This window comes from Dysidea avara, chromosome 6 (assembly GCF_963678975.1).
Source record: "Dysidea avara chromosome 6, odDysAvar1.4, whole genome shotgun sequence".
In the NCBI taxonomy this organism is placed as follows: Eukaryota; Metazoa; Porifera; class Demospongiae; order Dictyoceratida; family Dysideidae; genus Dysidea; species Dysidea avara.
The window spans coordinates 36,341,674-36,356,507 of NC_089277.1; the positions used below are offsets into that span (position 1 = coordinate 36,341,674).

Below are 14,834 nucleotides of genomic sequence, written 5' to 3' on the forward strand. Positions count from 1 at the left end.
TTCAGCTCAACTTGTACATAGCTACTATAGGTAGTGGAGAATGCTAGCTACACCTCAAATATAGCCACATGTTACCTTAAACTATTAAAGTACCATATTTAGGTTAAACATTGCAGTGTGTAGCTTAATTCCACTTCAAAATTGATGTGGCAGGTATTCAAACTTGACCACCACTCAATGCTCGAGCCCATGCATGCTCGAGCACACTCAATATCTAAGCCCTTATTTTTGAAATTGATTGTGGCACCACTCAAGTGATTCAGAAGCTACTATTGAAGTTGTGGCATTTAACCAGGGTAATATGGGTGTATATGATATTCTGTAATGCAGCTGCATCTTAAGTTGATGCTGGTTCATAGGAACTAGTGCATGGTAGCAGTTTGAATTAAGTATAGCACTAGCATGTGGTACTGTTCTAGAGTAGCTGCTTTAATGGTTTGGTCCTTAAATAACACATACCTTGAAAGTATAGAGGAGATAATCACTTTACATGGTCTATAATTATTGCTTTTGGAATCCAGTGAGTTATTTCATATACCGTATAGCCTAAATATTTTGAGGGGCAATTATTTCGAGGTTGAGCAATGTTGCTAAAAATTTTCATGGATTTGCAAACACTCCCAAAATGTATAGACTATATGGAGGTCTATGCATTTCAAGGATAAAAAATTCTCGCTGATAATACCCAAAACCACGAAATCAGCAAAAATTTTCCCCCTTGAAATATTTAGGCTATACGGTAATATTCTTTGTAGAATAACATGCAGCTGGTGTATTTACTTCTTTGTAAACACCTGGACCATGTCAAAGCATTGATATGATTTACTATTTAGACTCCAGCAATTATTGGCTATATGGCCTGGTGTTCTTCCTTACAAGAGTTTAAAAAAGTTAACTACATTAAAGTTCACAAATAGCTAGCAACAAAACAAGTTATTGCTGGTTACTATACTCGCTAAAATAAGAACAATGGCTAAATGCTGATTAAATGGCACCAAATTAGCCAGTCACTTACAAGCTTAGCTACAAGTAACCTTTAAGTCATATGACAACATGTTGGTCACCATAAAGTATGACAAGAAGCATGTGTTTAGAGTCAGGTGACACATACTATACTATGCGGTATAAGTGTCATAACATCACATGATGTCTTCTTCTTCTTGACCTTGTGTGCTGACTTTAGGCTTGAGAAAATTAACTGTTGTTAATCAGCGAACATACTGTACATCACGTATTCATATAATCATGTAATTTTAAATCCAGATTTTTCCTGAAACTATTATAGGGATATAGTCTCCAATCCTGTATGGATGAAAAAGCCAGGCTACATTGCCTATATTTTGGTGGTGGAAATATCTAGCAAATTTTCCTAAATAATAAGATTGGAATCTACCTAGATTGCATAATAATGCAGTAATCCTGAATTGACCACTTTCAGTGCAGTATATGTGTGTAATTACACCTTCAATTATTTTCCCATTACACTCCATTATTCCCTGATATATTCCAGGGGTTTTATAGTACTTCTTGCAACAAAGGCAAAATTCAAAAGCGTAAAGTGTCAAATAGCTTCTTTAATTGACCAAAGGATGTTGTTCTGCAGTTCCTACATGTATATATATACTAGGAAAGGTAACAGTATTCAACTACCATAATGGAAATGAACTACGCATGTTTTATATTTTTTTCTGGCTTGTTAACGTGTAAGAAGCTGTACCACACTCTATACTTTTCACTCTCTAATGTTACAATAGTTAATAAATCCCCTGCCATCAAAATTCCCATACTTCCCTCATCCTCATCTAGCCAATTAGGGTGTACATGAAATTTACAAGATATGAAGGTAACCAGCTTGAGCTGGTTGTAAATTAACACAATCACGTGGAGTAACACATCTCTTGTCGGCCATCTCTTAAAAAGACCATCTTGTGGTTGCCATGCACCTCAAGCTAGCTAGTATGTATTCATAGGCATAAGCATGGCTACAATGTAAATGTACTTGATATAGTAAGCTAGGCCACCATATTAGTGAGGGCATAGTTATTGTCCCATTGCCCTATTAATGAGGTATCACAGCTTGTTTATTTCATTCATACTCAATTTTGACTGTACATGGTTTTTACCACACCCACATTTCATTGTGCAAGTAAAAATTCAATTATTAGCTACAAACAGTAGGTAATTTCTTTCAATTGATAATGTATCTAGATTACGTAGTTACTGTGAATATGTACATAAATGATTGAGGATGTATAGGGACTGTCCAACATGACATATAGTATTCAGTACTTGTTTCCTTGCTGTGGTTGTGTTCCCAAAATGTAATAATTTCAATCATTGGCCAGCAATGCAATTTTCTTGTAAGATATTTTAAATGTCAAGTGTTACCATGTTTGATAGTCTGTGCTTAGTAGCGTGTTTATAGAGTGGGACTTGGATAATCAGGACACTTTTGGTCAGTCCCAAAGTGTTATATATATATATATATATACAGGTTTCACTTAATTTAGACACATATTTATTACTAGCATTGTTACCTGCCCTACGTGCAGGTATTATAATAAAAAAAATTAATGTAATAGTATAAAATAATTACAAAGACAGCATATTATGATTGCCTTTCTGGGTCATTGAAATATACGGAGCAAATCACCATCTATTATAATGTAGAACTAAACACAATGCAGCTATATATTCAGTCATAATGCATTGCAACATTTTGGAGCATCAATCATAAAATTGTGCATCGGTAGTGCAAAATAAAGTTGCTGGGAATGATATTTGTACTATGCATAAACTATTTTTGGAGAACCCAGACAAATAAACACTTGCACAATGGAGAGTACTTAAATATCCATAGCACGTGTACCCCTTTTGTTGAAGCAGATAAATTAAATAGTGTGAGCTGTGTATCTCCAAAACATGTTTACAAAGAGGCCTATTCCAGTAAATTCCAATAGGTCTCCAGCATAGCTAGTTGGATAGTATATATTTGTACTATGCATAAACTATTTTTGGAGAACCCAGACAAATAAACACTTGCACAATGGAGAACAGTGAAAATATTCATAGCATGTGTACCCCTTTTGTCCAAGCAGATTAATTAAATAGTGTGAGCTGCGTATCTCCAAAACATGTTTACAAAGAGGATTATTCCAGTAAATTCCAATAGGTCTCCAGCATAGCTAGTTGGATAGTATAAATAAGCTGCAAATAAATACTTTTCACTCACTTGAGTTTTGTAACTTGAAATGAATCTGAACACGGAAGAAATGGATGTTAGTGGTATCAAAGGTGCATCAATAGATGCACGCATAGGTGGCGTGTTGGGAGATATTTCATCTGTGAAGAGAGGCAAGAGTGCATCATATTTTGATGGCGAGATAAGGCCACACCAAGTCAAACCTTAGTTTCTGGTCACCCGCCCGCATGGTAAACCTGGAACCCTAGTTTATGAGGACTATTATTAATATTACAGGTGCTTAAGTGCACGTGACCCAGCAAGACACTTATTTTTTACTGCAAAAGATCGATATACTCTAATAGAGCAGTCAGGGATTCCAATAGAGCAGTTACACTACTCTTAACTCTAATATTAGGTATATATGCCACACTAATAAAATGTTTCTAACTATAGCTAGTTTTGTCCTTGATTATATAGCTGTTCAGATTATAACTGTTACTAATGCTTCTGTAACCAAAGTAATTTCAGTAGCATTAACTACTAGTCCATGCAGATGGGCCATAGCTTTAACTTTATAATTCAAATGTAGTCCTCTAATGATTAGTCTAGTAACTTCAAATTCCTTATCACTGAACACTACAGGGGTATGGAAAGCCGGCAACATTTGGTGAGCTTAAACTTAAACTTTTCCATAACTAAAATTAGATTGGTAAGTAGAAACCCTTATAGTTTAAACATTCCCAGATGATCACTAAAAAACACTAGTCTGGAGCACTCAATGACTCAAAACTTTGACAGTTACTTTTTTCAAGGTTACTGAATAGAAGGCTGGAAACACATAGCTAGTGGGCTAAGACTTCACATTTGAATGAAGAATTTCTGATGTGAAAATAGAAGTTAAATTTCATTTTGGATCATGATCATTTGAACAACTTAGCTATAAGTCATAGTAATACTTTCCTGACATAGCTAATGAGACATTTATTTCACTTGGAAAGCATAAGTATAGCTACATGAGTAAAACATTTCCAATAGTATATTCTAAATAAATAAATAAATAAATATACTTAAATGCTATACATCAGTGTATAGCTAGCCATGATCCATCAACAACTTTCCTAGTGCATTTTTTGCCGAAGCACAACTACTTATGTTGTTGGTTAAGTTTGACTAAAAACAAAATCAACATGAATTTGCTAAATTGAGCAAACAATAATACCATACAGTATGTTGTCACAGTAGAGTCTATAGTCCTGAAGTCCTGATCATCCGCCCGCCCGCATCCATTTGTAGGCTTGGGAGTGACCAGAAACTAAGGTATGACTTGGAGTGGCCTAAGCGATGAGCAAAAGAAAATAAGATTGTATGGGTTTGACAGCTCAGTCCGAAAACGGTTATTTGAAGAAACTGGAAAAGCGGTTGTCTTGGGAAATTGTGAAGTCAAGAAAGCTCGCCATGGCAATGAATATGAGGTAAATGTTTAGTAGGATTTAATACAGTTTAGTTAAATTTTTTGCATGTTATAGGTGTTAGTGAGCAAGAAAACTACAATAGAGAAATCTCCTCGAAAGTATGATGTACAGAAAATTGATGATGATTGTAACACTGCATTAAGCGATCTATCTGATATTCCAGAATACACAAAGGTTACTTGTGAAGGCAAGGTGATTGAAGTAGATAATGTTGTTGAAACAGCAAATGGAATAAAGCTACAGAGTATTACGATTGCAGATAGATCTGGTACAGCTAGAATTGTCTTGTGGGGAGATGATGTAAATATGCTGTCTTCATCCAAATGCTACAAATTTGAAAAGGTCATTGTCAAGGAATTCCGTGGTGAGACGCAGTTGTCTGTGTCTAAGAGCAAAATAGATGAAATAGATGACATTGATGCAGTAAATATAAGAGAGCAAGAGAAGGTGCATACCATTGATGAAGCAAAAGTACTTGGTGTACAATTATTTGAAGTGTACAAAGCTTGTCTGAACTGCCGCAGCAAACTGCCACATGGAATTGAAGGAGAATTTGATACTTGTAGCAGATGTGGTATGCTGCAATGCACGGATGAATGCAAAACAGAAGCGACTGCACAAATGATGATTAGATCTGAAAGTTCCAGCAGTGTTGTTACCCTAAAAGCATTTGGAAGAAGCTTACAGGAAATAGCTGGAGAAGAAGTTTCCAGTCCACTTGCACTTTTAAAAGCTACACCTTTCAGTGCAACTCACCAGCATGGAGTGATCCAATCAGTCACCAGAGTGTAGCTTTTGTAGCATGCAACTGCATATGTGATTAAATACTTTATTGACTTGTTAACGCTGTACTAATGATGTGCTTGAAAATCAGTATTAATAATTCAATAAGTTTGAGGTTAAATGTACTATTTCATGACATCGAATAGCATGCTGTCACTGAGGCCTGCAGCTGAGTTGGATAACCACATTTGTTTGTAGCATTGGTACCTGCCCTATGTGCAGGACCATCTCCACATTAAACATTTTAATGCCACAAAGAGGGACTAAGCATTAAACACCAGCACTGCTAATGTAGCTTTGTAGGGTACATGGTGATGTCACATTTGTTAAAGAGCATGAGGTTTTCCTATGTTATTAATGATGCAAAACACTAAAGTTTATTGTTTGTGGTTTTGACAGGAATGTAGTTTAATTATTCAGTGCATCTTCCCTACCAGTGACTTCAACGTGCTGTATAGAACAAACGGAACCTTTTCTGCTTTACATGAGAACTAATGCAACAATAATTAATATATTGGGAACCAAGCATAAATATTAGTGTCCTATATTTGCTGTGTAGCATGTATGTCGATAGTGCTTTAAAGTACATGATCCTTATGCAGTACATAATAATTTATAGTGAAGCATGCATGCAAGGCTAGCTAATTAGTTAAACTGCATGTGAGCTAAGGCAATTGTATACAGTATACTCTACATTACATACAGGTTGTGTACACACGGTACAGTTTCAGTTTCTACATTTTGATGTTTACCTTACCGACTGTCACAAAGAGAAATGAACTTGAGCATAATTTAAAGTCAACACAATTTGCAGTTATAGTTACTGCATGGCAAGCAAAAGTTCAGAACTTGTCCTATGCACTTTCAGTTCTGATGTTGCAGTGACACATATACCTCTTGCCATACAAAAACCCAGTTTTGAAACACCTGCAGTGTAATTGACCAATAAGGTAATGTATGAATCTTTAGAGTGAAAGCATGTAAGCAGGATAGTGAAACAGTTGTGCCAGGTCAGATGCAGTTCCTCGGTGTAAACTATGGATCTGCATGGTTCCAGTGTTATCATTTTTCAGATGCACAGTAGTATTTGTTCAATCATGCAAGCTGCCTATTACTACAGCAGCATTGAGGTAAGTCTGAACAAACAGTTTTTCATGTCAGTGCACACCTATGTGCTTAAAACAAAGATGTAGATATTCTGGATACTGGTGAAAGAAGCTTTTACCTACTCTAATACAACACACTGGACCAACACACAGATGGACAAATATGTTGGCAATTTGTCTGCCCTGTCCCAAAAGTGCTATAAGAGTCCCTATTATGTGAGGTAATTCAGTGCCAGTGCTGAAAAACTGATCATAAGAGTTTGTAGATGAAGACTTGCATGGAACAGATAGAGCAAAAAGGTGCATCAAAAAGGTCCCAAAAGTGAAAAAAAAAGTTATGACCTAGGCGGGGATTGAACCCTGGCTGGTTATAATAACTTGGGGTTAAGGGAGGTGCACAAATCGCCACAGTTGTTTATCAGTGGTTTTGACAGGAATGTAGCTCAACTTTTCAGTGATCCTTCCCTACACCAGTGCCTTCATCGCCCTATAAAGAGCGAACAAAAGCACGTATTGATTTGCTACAACAACACTCGAGTTGCCAGATGATGGGCGTCTAATTTCGCTGAAGTCCCGCCTCGATACGTGCTTTGCATGCCAAGATATGATGAGCTAAAAGCCGTGTTTTAAAAAGGTGTTCACGAAAAGGTACTAAGTAGAAAGAAAAAAATCTGTCAACACGTGGATTTGATCCCACGACCTCTTGCACGCTAGTCAGGCGTTCTACCACTTGAACAGTATGTGCTGTGGTTTTCAAAGGAATGTTGCTCAAGTTTTCTCTACACCTTGGCCTTCTACGCGCTGTAGAGACCGAACGGAAGCACGCGTGAACTCGTGATAACAATCTTAGAGTAGGCGGATGATGAGCGCTTCATTATCAGCACAGACTATGTCGATTCGCGCCAAGTCTGGTGAGTAAGCAGCGTGACCGTCAGACAGACAGACAGACAGACAGACATTTTCAGCTTTATATATATAGATAGATAGATAGATAGATAGATAGAAGATAGATAGATAGATAATAATTATGCACATATATGAGTAGTGGCGGAGGGTATACAGTTACAGTCAATAAAAACTTTTTTGACTATACATGGTTAATTAATATACAGCAATTATATGCAGTACAATATAGCCTTTAGACACTTGGTGCCAACTCCCAAGTAAGAGGTTGGTGGTTTGATTCCCGCTGTGTTGGTAAATTATTTTTGTGGCAGACTACTCTTAGAAACACGCTTTTATATTTCGACTGGTATTTTAGTGTTCCATTAAGAATATCATGATTTTCAGCCCCACTCCAAGAAAGGAGATATCATTCCAAGAGATCTCTAGCTACCACTTATGTATATGAGTATATGTATATGTCAATCCATGTAAGCTCAGTTAACATCAGTTAACATCATGATCATATAATGTGGGCAAACTTTAAATGCTTAAGTAAGAGGTTGGTGGTTTGATTTCCGCTCTGTTGGTAAATTATTTTTGTGGTAGACTACTCTTAGAAACACGCTTTTATATTTTGACTGGTATTTTAGTGTTCCATTAAGAATATCATGATTTTCAGCCCCACTCCAAGAAGGGAGATATCATTCCAAGAGGTCCCTAGCCACCACCTATGTATATGAGTATATGTATATGTCAATCCATGTAAGCTCAGTTAACATCATGATCATATAATGTTGGCAAACTTTAAATGCTGACATTTGGATTTTTTCAATTTTTTGTTGTTGATGCTCATAATATATGCCAGTTCATTCTTGACATTAGCATGATATGAGACTGCAATGTAGCAAATCCATGTAATTGCACCTCTTTCTACTGTACACCCAGTGGTATTAGTGATTACCAGGTCTTGGGATTGCATGCCACCATTGTTTCCTTATGACTTCCGGTCCATTGCTTGGACCCTTGCAGATGTTGATGCATGCTGAAACTGTCTTTGTCTGACATCCTGCAGGACCAGCTGTAGCTAATAGCACTTGACCTTATCTCACATGTATTGTATAGTTTATTTCTTGGGAATAGGTTTGCACAATATAATTATGTCAGTTATAAATTTTGAACATAGCTGATAGGCTTGCAAAAGTATTGAGTATTATACCAGCATAATAGAACAACTTTCAATATTAAGTGGAGTGTGCACCTCAATAGAAGAATAGAAGCAAATAATAACAGATTACTGTTGCAATTGATAAAAACATGTAATATTTTTTTACTGTTTCTTATGTAGTTGATTATTTCCACTTCATGCACAGAAATATATTGAGATGCAGGAACTAACAGTCAGGAAAACACTGTTATATCAGCCACACGATAATGAATGTTGATATCTTTTAAAATACAATTATAGGCTTGTGCTTGAACACTGTTCAGAGGCATAAATAAGCCAACCTAATTGACTTGAGCTTAAGTAAATTAGAGTCTGATGAATCCCTAGAGGTTAAATTCTTTGAGCTAGAGTGACCTCCATTTTTTTGTTTTTCTTTGTCAGCAGTGCAGCTATATAGCACTTGCTATTGGTGACTAGAAGGTGAAGTGAGTTATAGAGAAAATTGATGGAGCAGTTGTATAATAATACTATTAGTAGGAAGAGCCATGCAGACTTACAAATGAGTTGTCTACTGCTATGGTGAAAGTAATGGAAGTGAAGTATGTATCCAGTTAGGAGCCAATCAAATCACCCTAGCTGGATGTCATTCTTATCTGTTGGCCTACACAACTGACGGCACTGATGAAAACTCTCAACATTCCTATAATATAGAGCAGGGGCAGTAAAACAGACTATAAAGAGTTAGGGGCCACTTGTACAGTGAAACTGGAAAGTGTCAAGTATAGAGATGATCAGTACAATCAATTGGGAGAGAATTTTAAGGGATGTCTCCCAGAAATGTTTCTAACAAAATTTGGAAAATCACTTATATGGTCTTGTGCATGTAAATGCATTAGAATCTTAAGACTCCTTGTGTTGTAGTGAGAGCAGGAAGCACTTTTAAAATGATAGGTACCAGTTAACTTGTAATTTAAGGTAGCCATTGGTGATTGATTCTACCAAAGAATAATAGGTCGACATTCTACATTATAAGCCATATTTTATTTCAATTTGATGTGATTGTATTACATTCATTTGAAAAGACCTTTGAAGTGTTTTTGTCTTGTTAATTAGTTTGAATCACTAAATGATGGCACTATGTTCTGATTGTTTTGACTGTCTGATGTGATTCTGAAAAATGCACCCATATAATTAATATTTTAAACATCTATAGTCACACTGTCAGTGTGTATTACATAAAGTTAATACTATAGGACCGTTCTATTAGAGCACTTGGCTGCTCTATTAAAGAATTTTTTTTACAAGATGGAATACGTACATTATGCTGGACAATTTCTGTATAATAGAATTAGCTGCTGCAGATTAAAATTTACTTATTTTTCTTGCAATATCACAGAAAAATTCATGAAGGCACATTGCTAGCATGAAAAGTGAGATACTCTAATAGAACAGTCATCTATCCAATAAAACATACACACAAGTGTTATGTGACTGCTCCATTAGAGTATCTCAATCTTTCCAGGGTTTGATGTATGGTTTTTGTGCTTGTTAGTAATTATTATTCAGCAACAAAAGAAAATGCAACTGTTCTATTTCTACTACTGGAAAACATTCAGAAATATAATTATTCAGCAATAAATGGTGAATTATAAAATTCCCAGAAAGAATTTCAGAAGTGTATATGTGACTAGATTTGCAAAAAGCAGTATTCCACACACATCCAATTCTATGAACATGGGAGACCATAACTTAGTGTTCAGCTAATGTATAAACCTGAAACTTTCTCCATGTATTAAGTTGGTACTCGCTATGACCAAATTTCAAGTCAATAACTTTTTCCAACTTAAGTTATAAACCGTCAAATGTTGATATTTGGTAGGCCCTATTTTGGAAATCCAGTCACAAATGTTATAGCACATTAAAGTATGCAGGCTTAGTAATATTGTAGGAGTACAGCATGGACTTGTGCTGTAAAACTGAATGCACAGTAAGTAGACAATAATTATCTCTCACAGCACTATCATGGTACGTTGTATAAAAGAAGAAAGTGTAGTACAAACTACAAAGGTGCATATGCATGGTGGAAACAGGAGCATACAGGTGATGTGGCCTAGCTTGTAACTAACATTATGCTTCTATAATGAAACAGTTACTGACAGACTGTTCCATTAGAATATGTCAGTATTAATTTTTTCATAATGTGCATTTTATAAGCCAGAATTACAAACAGTTTGGCATGACTATATTATTATATGCTAGCATTTTGCTTGATATATACTTCAATTATGCTCATCAGAATTATGATATTACTGGCCACGTATACACATACCTATGATGGAAACTATTAAGTTGCTGATGCATGTGATCACTAGTGACCTGACATATGCCTGAGATGTATGCTGGTAAGTAACTACTAGCTGTGGGATGTATACACATTCACACTGTATTAATTTCAATACATGACACTCTACATAGGCCAACCATTAGTACTTGTATAATTACACTACATTTGCAGAGAGGAATGATAGAAGTAGGTACCTGTTGGAACCATGCAGGAAAAGATCATTCTCATGTAGCCTACAGAATGAAGTGTGCTAGCATATAATATTTGAAGACAGCAGTGGTAAGAGAATGTGAATCTGTTAATGGCCAATATAAGACAACAGTACTGTATGTATATAGGGATGATGGATCACCACAAAACCAGCCTTACTTTTCCTTCATGGCAGTATTTATGGTTCATAAGTGTCTACAAATTGACTCCAAACTCTTTCAACAAGTTTATTAAACATATATTTTTATTGAGTTATGGCAAGTGGGTGACCTTCCTTGTTTCTATGATCTCTTATCAAATGCAAAATATTTAACTTCTGACACTTTTGATTATTGTGACTGTGTTGTACATGAACCACAGCTCGTCATTGCCCTGGTCTGGATGAAGTTTAAAAATGGACATACAAAATATATATACAGAGCCATGTGCTTCATATTAATGTCATCCTGGCTACAAATTATTTGGTTCAGCCATACAAAGATGTCAACATGGAGTGGAAATACACCAGTGTGTATACAAAAAGGTAAGGCAGGTAACATCAAGTGACTTACATTGTACATGTGCTATAGACAATTTAGACCAAGTTGTGTGATCAATTGATATACATACTGTATATCTCTTCAATAGGCAGCTTGAGGAAAGATGGTATTCAAGTGCTTCACTGCCCTGAGTTATCAGCTCCAAAACAGGGAAATTCAAATCAAAACAGGCTTGTTTATTGCTGAACATGAAAGTGTGGTAGGACGCAAGTTACTTGGAAACCGTTTGAGGCTTTGTATACCAACGACTGGCCAGTGGTCTGGTTCAGCAACCTGCCAACCCTGTGAGTTAATGGTTTTACATTATGAACCATTTAATAACTTACAATTAGCTACAACAATGGAAACATTTATTACAAAATGGAGGGAAGCTCACTTAAAAGACATCAAGCATCAGGCAGTAATCGTGGTTTACGTTGATCAAGGAGTCAAAAATGATAATGGACTTAATGTCACTGACTACATTCCCTCAATCATCAACATTACTTTGCATCATCTGATCTTCATTGCTTTAATTTGTTGCTGTTTTTTCTATTAATAGATGTCAAGTATATGTTCCATGACCCTACTCTTGAACATGAAATAGATTTAATACTAACAAGATTTATTATAGGAGGTAAGCAATTAGGAGTTTATAGTGTACAGTAATAAGTTAGCTAGTAGAGCATTTAACTGGAGGGTCCCCCTGCCTACTGGCCAGAACTGGGATACATGCATCAATTGCACTGCTGCAAGTAGAGTATCAATGCCTTACTCTCTTCTTTATACTAGACCACATTAATTTGACACTTATCAACAGCTCTGTCTTACCAGTGATGTTGTCAGTTCTCCATACCAGCAGAGGCATTACTTCCATCAAGGTGAAGTTGTGATGGTGTGTTTACACAGGGTATAATTACTTCCTTGTTATGAAATTTTGGTGTATGAAACTTATAGGGCTTCCCAGAGCCAAAAGCAAAATATGAAGTTGGGGCCCTATAGTATAGTATGGGTGAAGTACACTGTTGCTGTTGGGAGGCCCTAACAGGATAGAAGAATTGTTTACCTTTCTCTTGACAGTCACAATATTACACCTTAACATTGATGTGTACAGAAGGACTTTGACATTGTACAATCAGCATCAACCACCTTGGATAACTTCTGTGCCTATTAGTAATCAATCAACCCAACCAGTGACAATGATCCAATGCACCATGATCATGCTATGCTGATTACAAGGTAACTTATGTCAAAATGTCTGATTACTACTTTATTTGTATACTTAGCACTGATATCTGTGGTGGTTTAGACTGCTCTGTTGTTGGTGAGTGATTGTGACAATCTTGTTGGCACAATATTTTCATAATTACCAATAGGGTTAGCTCCAGTTAGTGAGATGTGTTCTCAGGGGAAAAGTTGTACAATTAATGAAGATACTGGCTTTAGTACTGCATTCACATTAGCTCATTAAGCTGGTCACAAGTAAGTACCAAAATATGCAACTATATACTTTACACATCACTAAATTACCATTAGTATGGTAGTATGGCACATGATGGAGAAGGAGATGGCAATAGGTGTGATGGCTTTTCAAGGACAATGGCTCCTTCAAGCAGAAAATTTTATGTGGTCAAAATGCTCCACAGAAACGTTACAGACATTTATAAAGTATACAATGTTCATTAATCAATCATATTATGATCTTTCCTATTGCAGCTCTGAAATGTCAACGGTGTACCAATCAATACACAATTCAAAGTGAACCCTAATGAACTTTCTGGGCTAAACTATACTGTTGATGATCAGTGTAGAGCAGAGTATGGTCCTAGTATATAATTCTGTCCATTTTCTACTGACATGGATCCAGAAGTAATCAAATTAAGGATTGAATGTAAACTATGTAGTAAGTATCTGTGTCTTCCTACTAAATAGGAAGTGTCCTCATGTTTGTCATGTCAAGAAAATGCGGACTCAGGAGATTGTGTGCATTACTGGAAATGTTATTGCTGCAGGAAGCACAAACTGTTCATCCAACACTGTAAGCTATAGTGTTTTCATTTTTGGTTCTTGTCAAAGTTGTCATTATGAATATAAATGATAACAGGACAAACAAATTGCTCTGTAGAAAGATCAGCTAGAAGAAGTTACCTTGTAGAGAGTTCAGCTACAAAGAAACCATCATGTAGAGAGTTCAGCTACAAACAAGTCACTCTGCATAGAGATCAGCTAGAAGAAGTTACCTTGTAGAGAGTTCAGCTACAAACAATTCACCCTGTACAGGGGCGGATCCAGAGTTTGGAAAGAGGGGGGGCACCTTTCTGAAAAACAGTTGAAGACCAAAAAAACTTGCTGAAAACCAGTTGAAGACCAAAAAAAAAAAAAAAAGGTCACGACAATAATAGCTAGTTATCCTTACCAACTATATCACGTCTGTTATGTAAAATAAAATCCTATTTATAGCTTCATAGGTAAGCTACGCTGCCTCATGAACATTGTGACTGCTTTATTAGAGTAATTGACTGCTCTATTAGAGTATCTCGATCTTGTATGCAATTTCTTGAAGGGGGGGGGGGGGGGGGGGGGGGGCATTTACCCCAAATGCCCCATCCTGGATCCGCCACTGCTGTACAGAGATCAGTTTGAAGAAGTTCTTTGTAGAGAATTCAGCTACAAACAAATCACCCTGTAGAAAGATCAGCTAGAAGAAGTCACTTTGTAGAGAGTTCAGCGGTTACAAAGAAACCACCATGTAGAGAATTCAGCTACAAACAAGTGGCCCTGTAGAGACATCAGCTAGAAGAAGTTACCTTGTAGAGAGTTCAGCTACAAAGAAACCATCATGTAGAGAGTTCAACTACAAACAAATCACCCTGTAGAAAGATCAGCTACAAACAAATCACCCTGTAGAGAGATCAGCTAGAAGAAGTCACCTTGTAGAGAGTTCAGCTACAAACAATTCACCCTGTACAGAGATCAGCTAGAAGAAATTACCTTGTGGAGAGTTCAGCTACAAAGAAACCATCATGTAGAGAGTTCAGCTGCAAACAAATCACCTGTAGAGAGTTCAGCTACAAACAAATCACCCTGTAGAGAGATCAGCTAGAAGAAGTCACCTTGTAGAGAGCTCAGCTACGAACAATTCGCCCTGTACAGAGATCAGCTAGAAG

General features: G+C 36.5%; 1 protein-coding gene and 2 long non-coding RNA genes across 4 annotated transcripts; 2 read left to right on the top strand and 1 right to left on the bottom strand.

Moving 5' to 3' along the window:
- Positions 1–2,661: 2,661 nt before the first annotated feature.
- Positions 2,662–3,563, bottom strand: LOC136258700 (uncharacterized). Its single transcript, XR_010702927.1, has 3 exons — positions 3,406–3,563; positions 3,233–3,342; positions 2,662–3,185 (listed from the first exon to the last, which is right to left on the bottom strand). It is a non-coding gene; the product is annotated as an uncharacterized lncRNA (long non-coding RNA).
- A 745-nt stretch (positions 3,564–4,308) lies between these two features.
- On the top strand, positions 4,309–5,564 carry LOC136258699 (uncharacterized). The gene is made up of 2 exons (XM_066052042.1): positions 4,309–4,656; positions 4,711–5,564. The coding sequence occupies exons 1-2, from the start codon at positions 4,504–4,506 to the stop codon at positions 5,446–5,448; spliced, it is 891 nt and encodes a 296-aa protein (XP_065908114.1). The 5' UTR covers positions 4,309–4,503; the 3' UTR covers positions 5,449–5,564.
- A 5,973-nt stretch (positions 5,565–11,537) lies between these two features.
- On the top strand, positions 11,538–13,706 carry LOC136258307 (uncharacterized). Of its 2 annotated transcripts, XR_010702742.1 has the most exons (7): positions 11,538–11,672; positions 11,777–11,972; positions 12,021–12,304; positions 12,460–12,548; positions 12,748–12,991; positions 13,044–13,149; positions 13,204–13,278. It is a non-coding gene; the product is annotated as an uncharacterized lncRNA (long non-coding RNA). The 2 variants fall into 2 exon arrangements; XR_010702743.1 differs by lacking the exons at positions 12,748–12,991; positions 13,044–13,149; positions 13,204–13,278 and adding exons at positions 13,384–13,536; positions 13,600–13,706.
- Positions 13,707–14,834: the final 1,128 nt, after the last annotated feature.

Coding starts and splice junctions, on each gene's coding strand:
- LOC136258699 (XM_066052042.1), top strand. CDS start 4,504: ATGACTTGGAGTGGCCTAAGCGATGAGCAAAAGAAAATAAGATTGTAT. Junction 4,657..4,710: donor GCCATGGCAATGAATATGAG/GTAAATGTTTAG, acceptor TGCATGTTATAG/GTGTTAGTGAGCAAGAAAAC.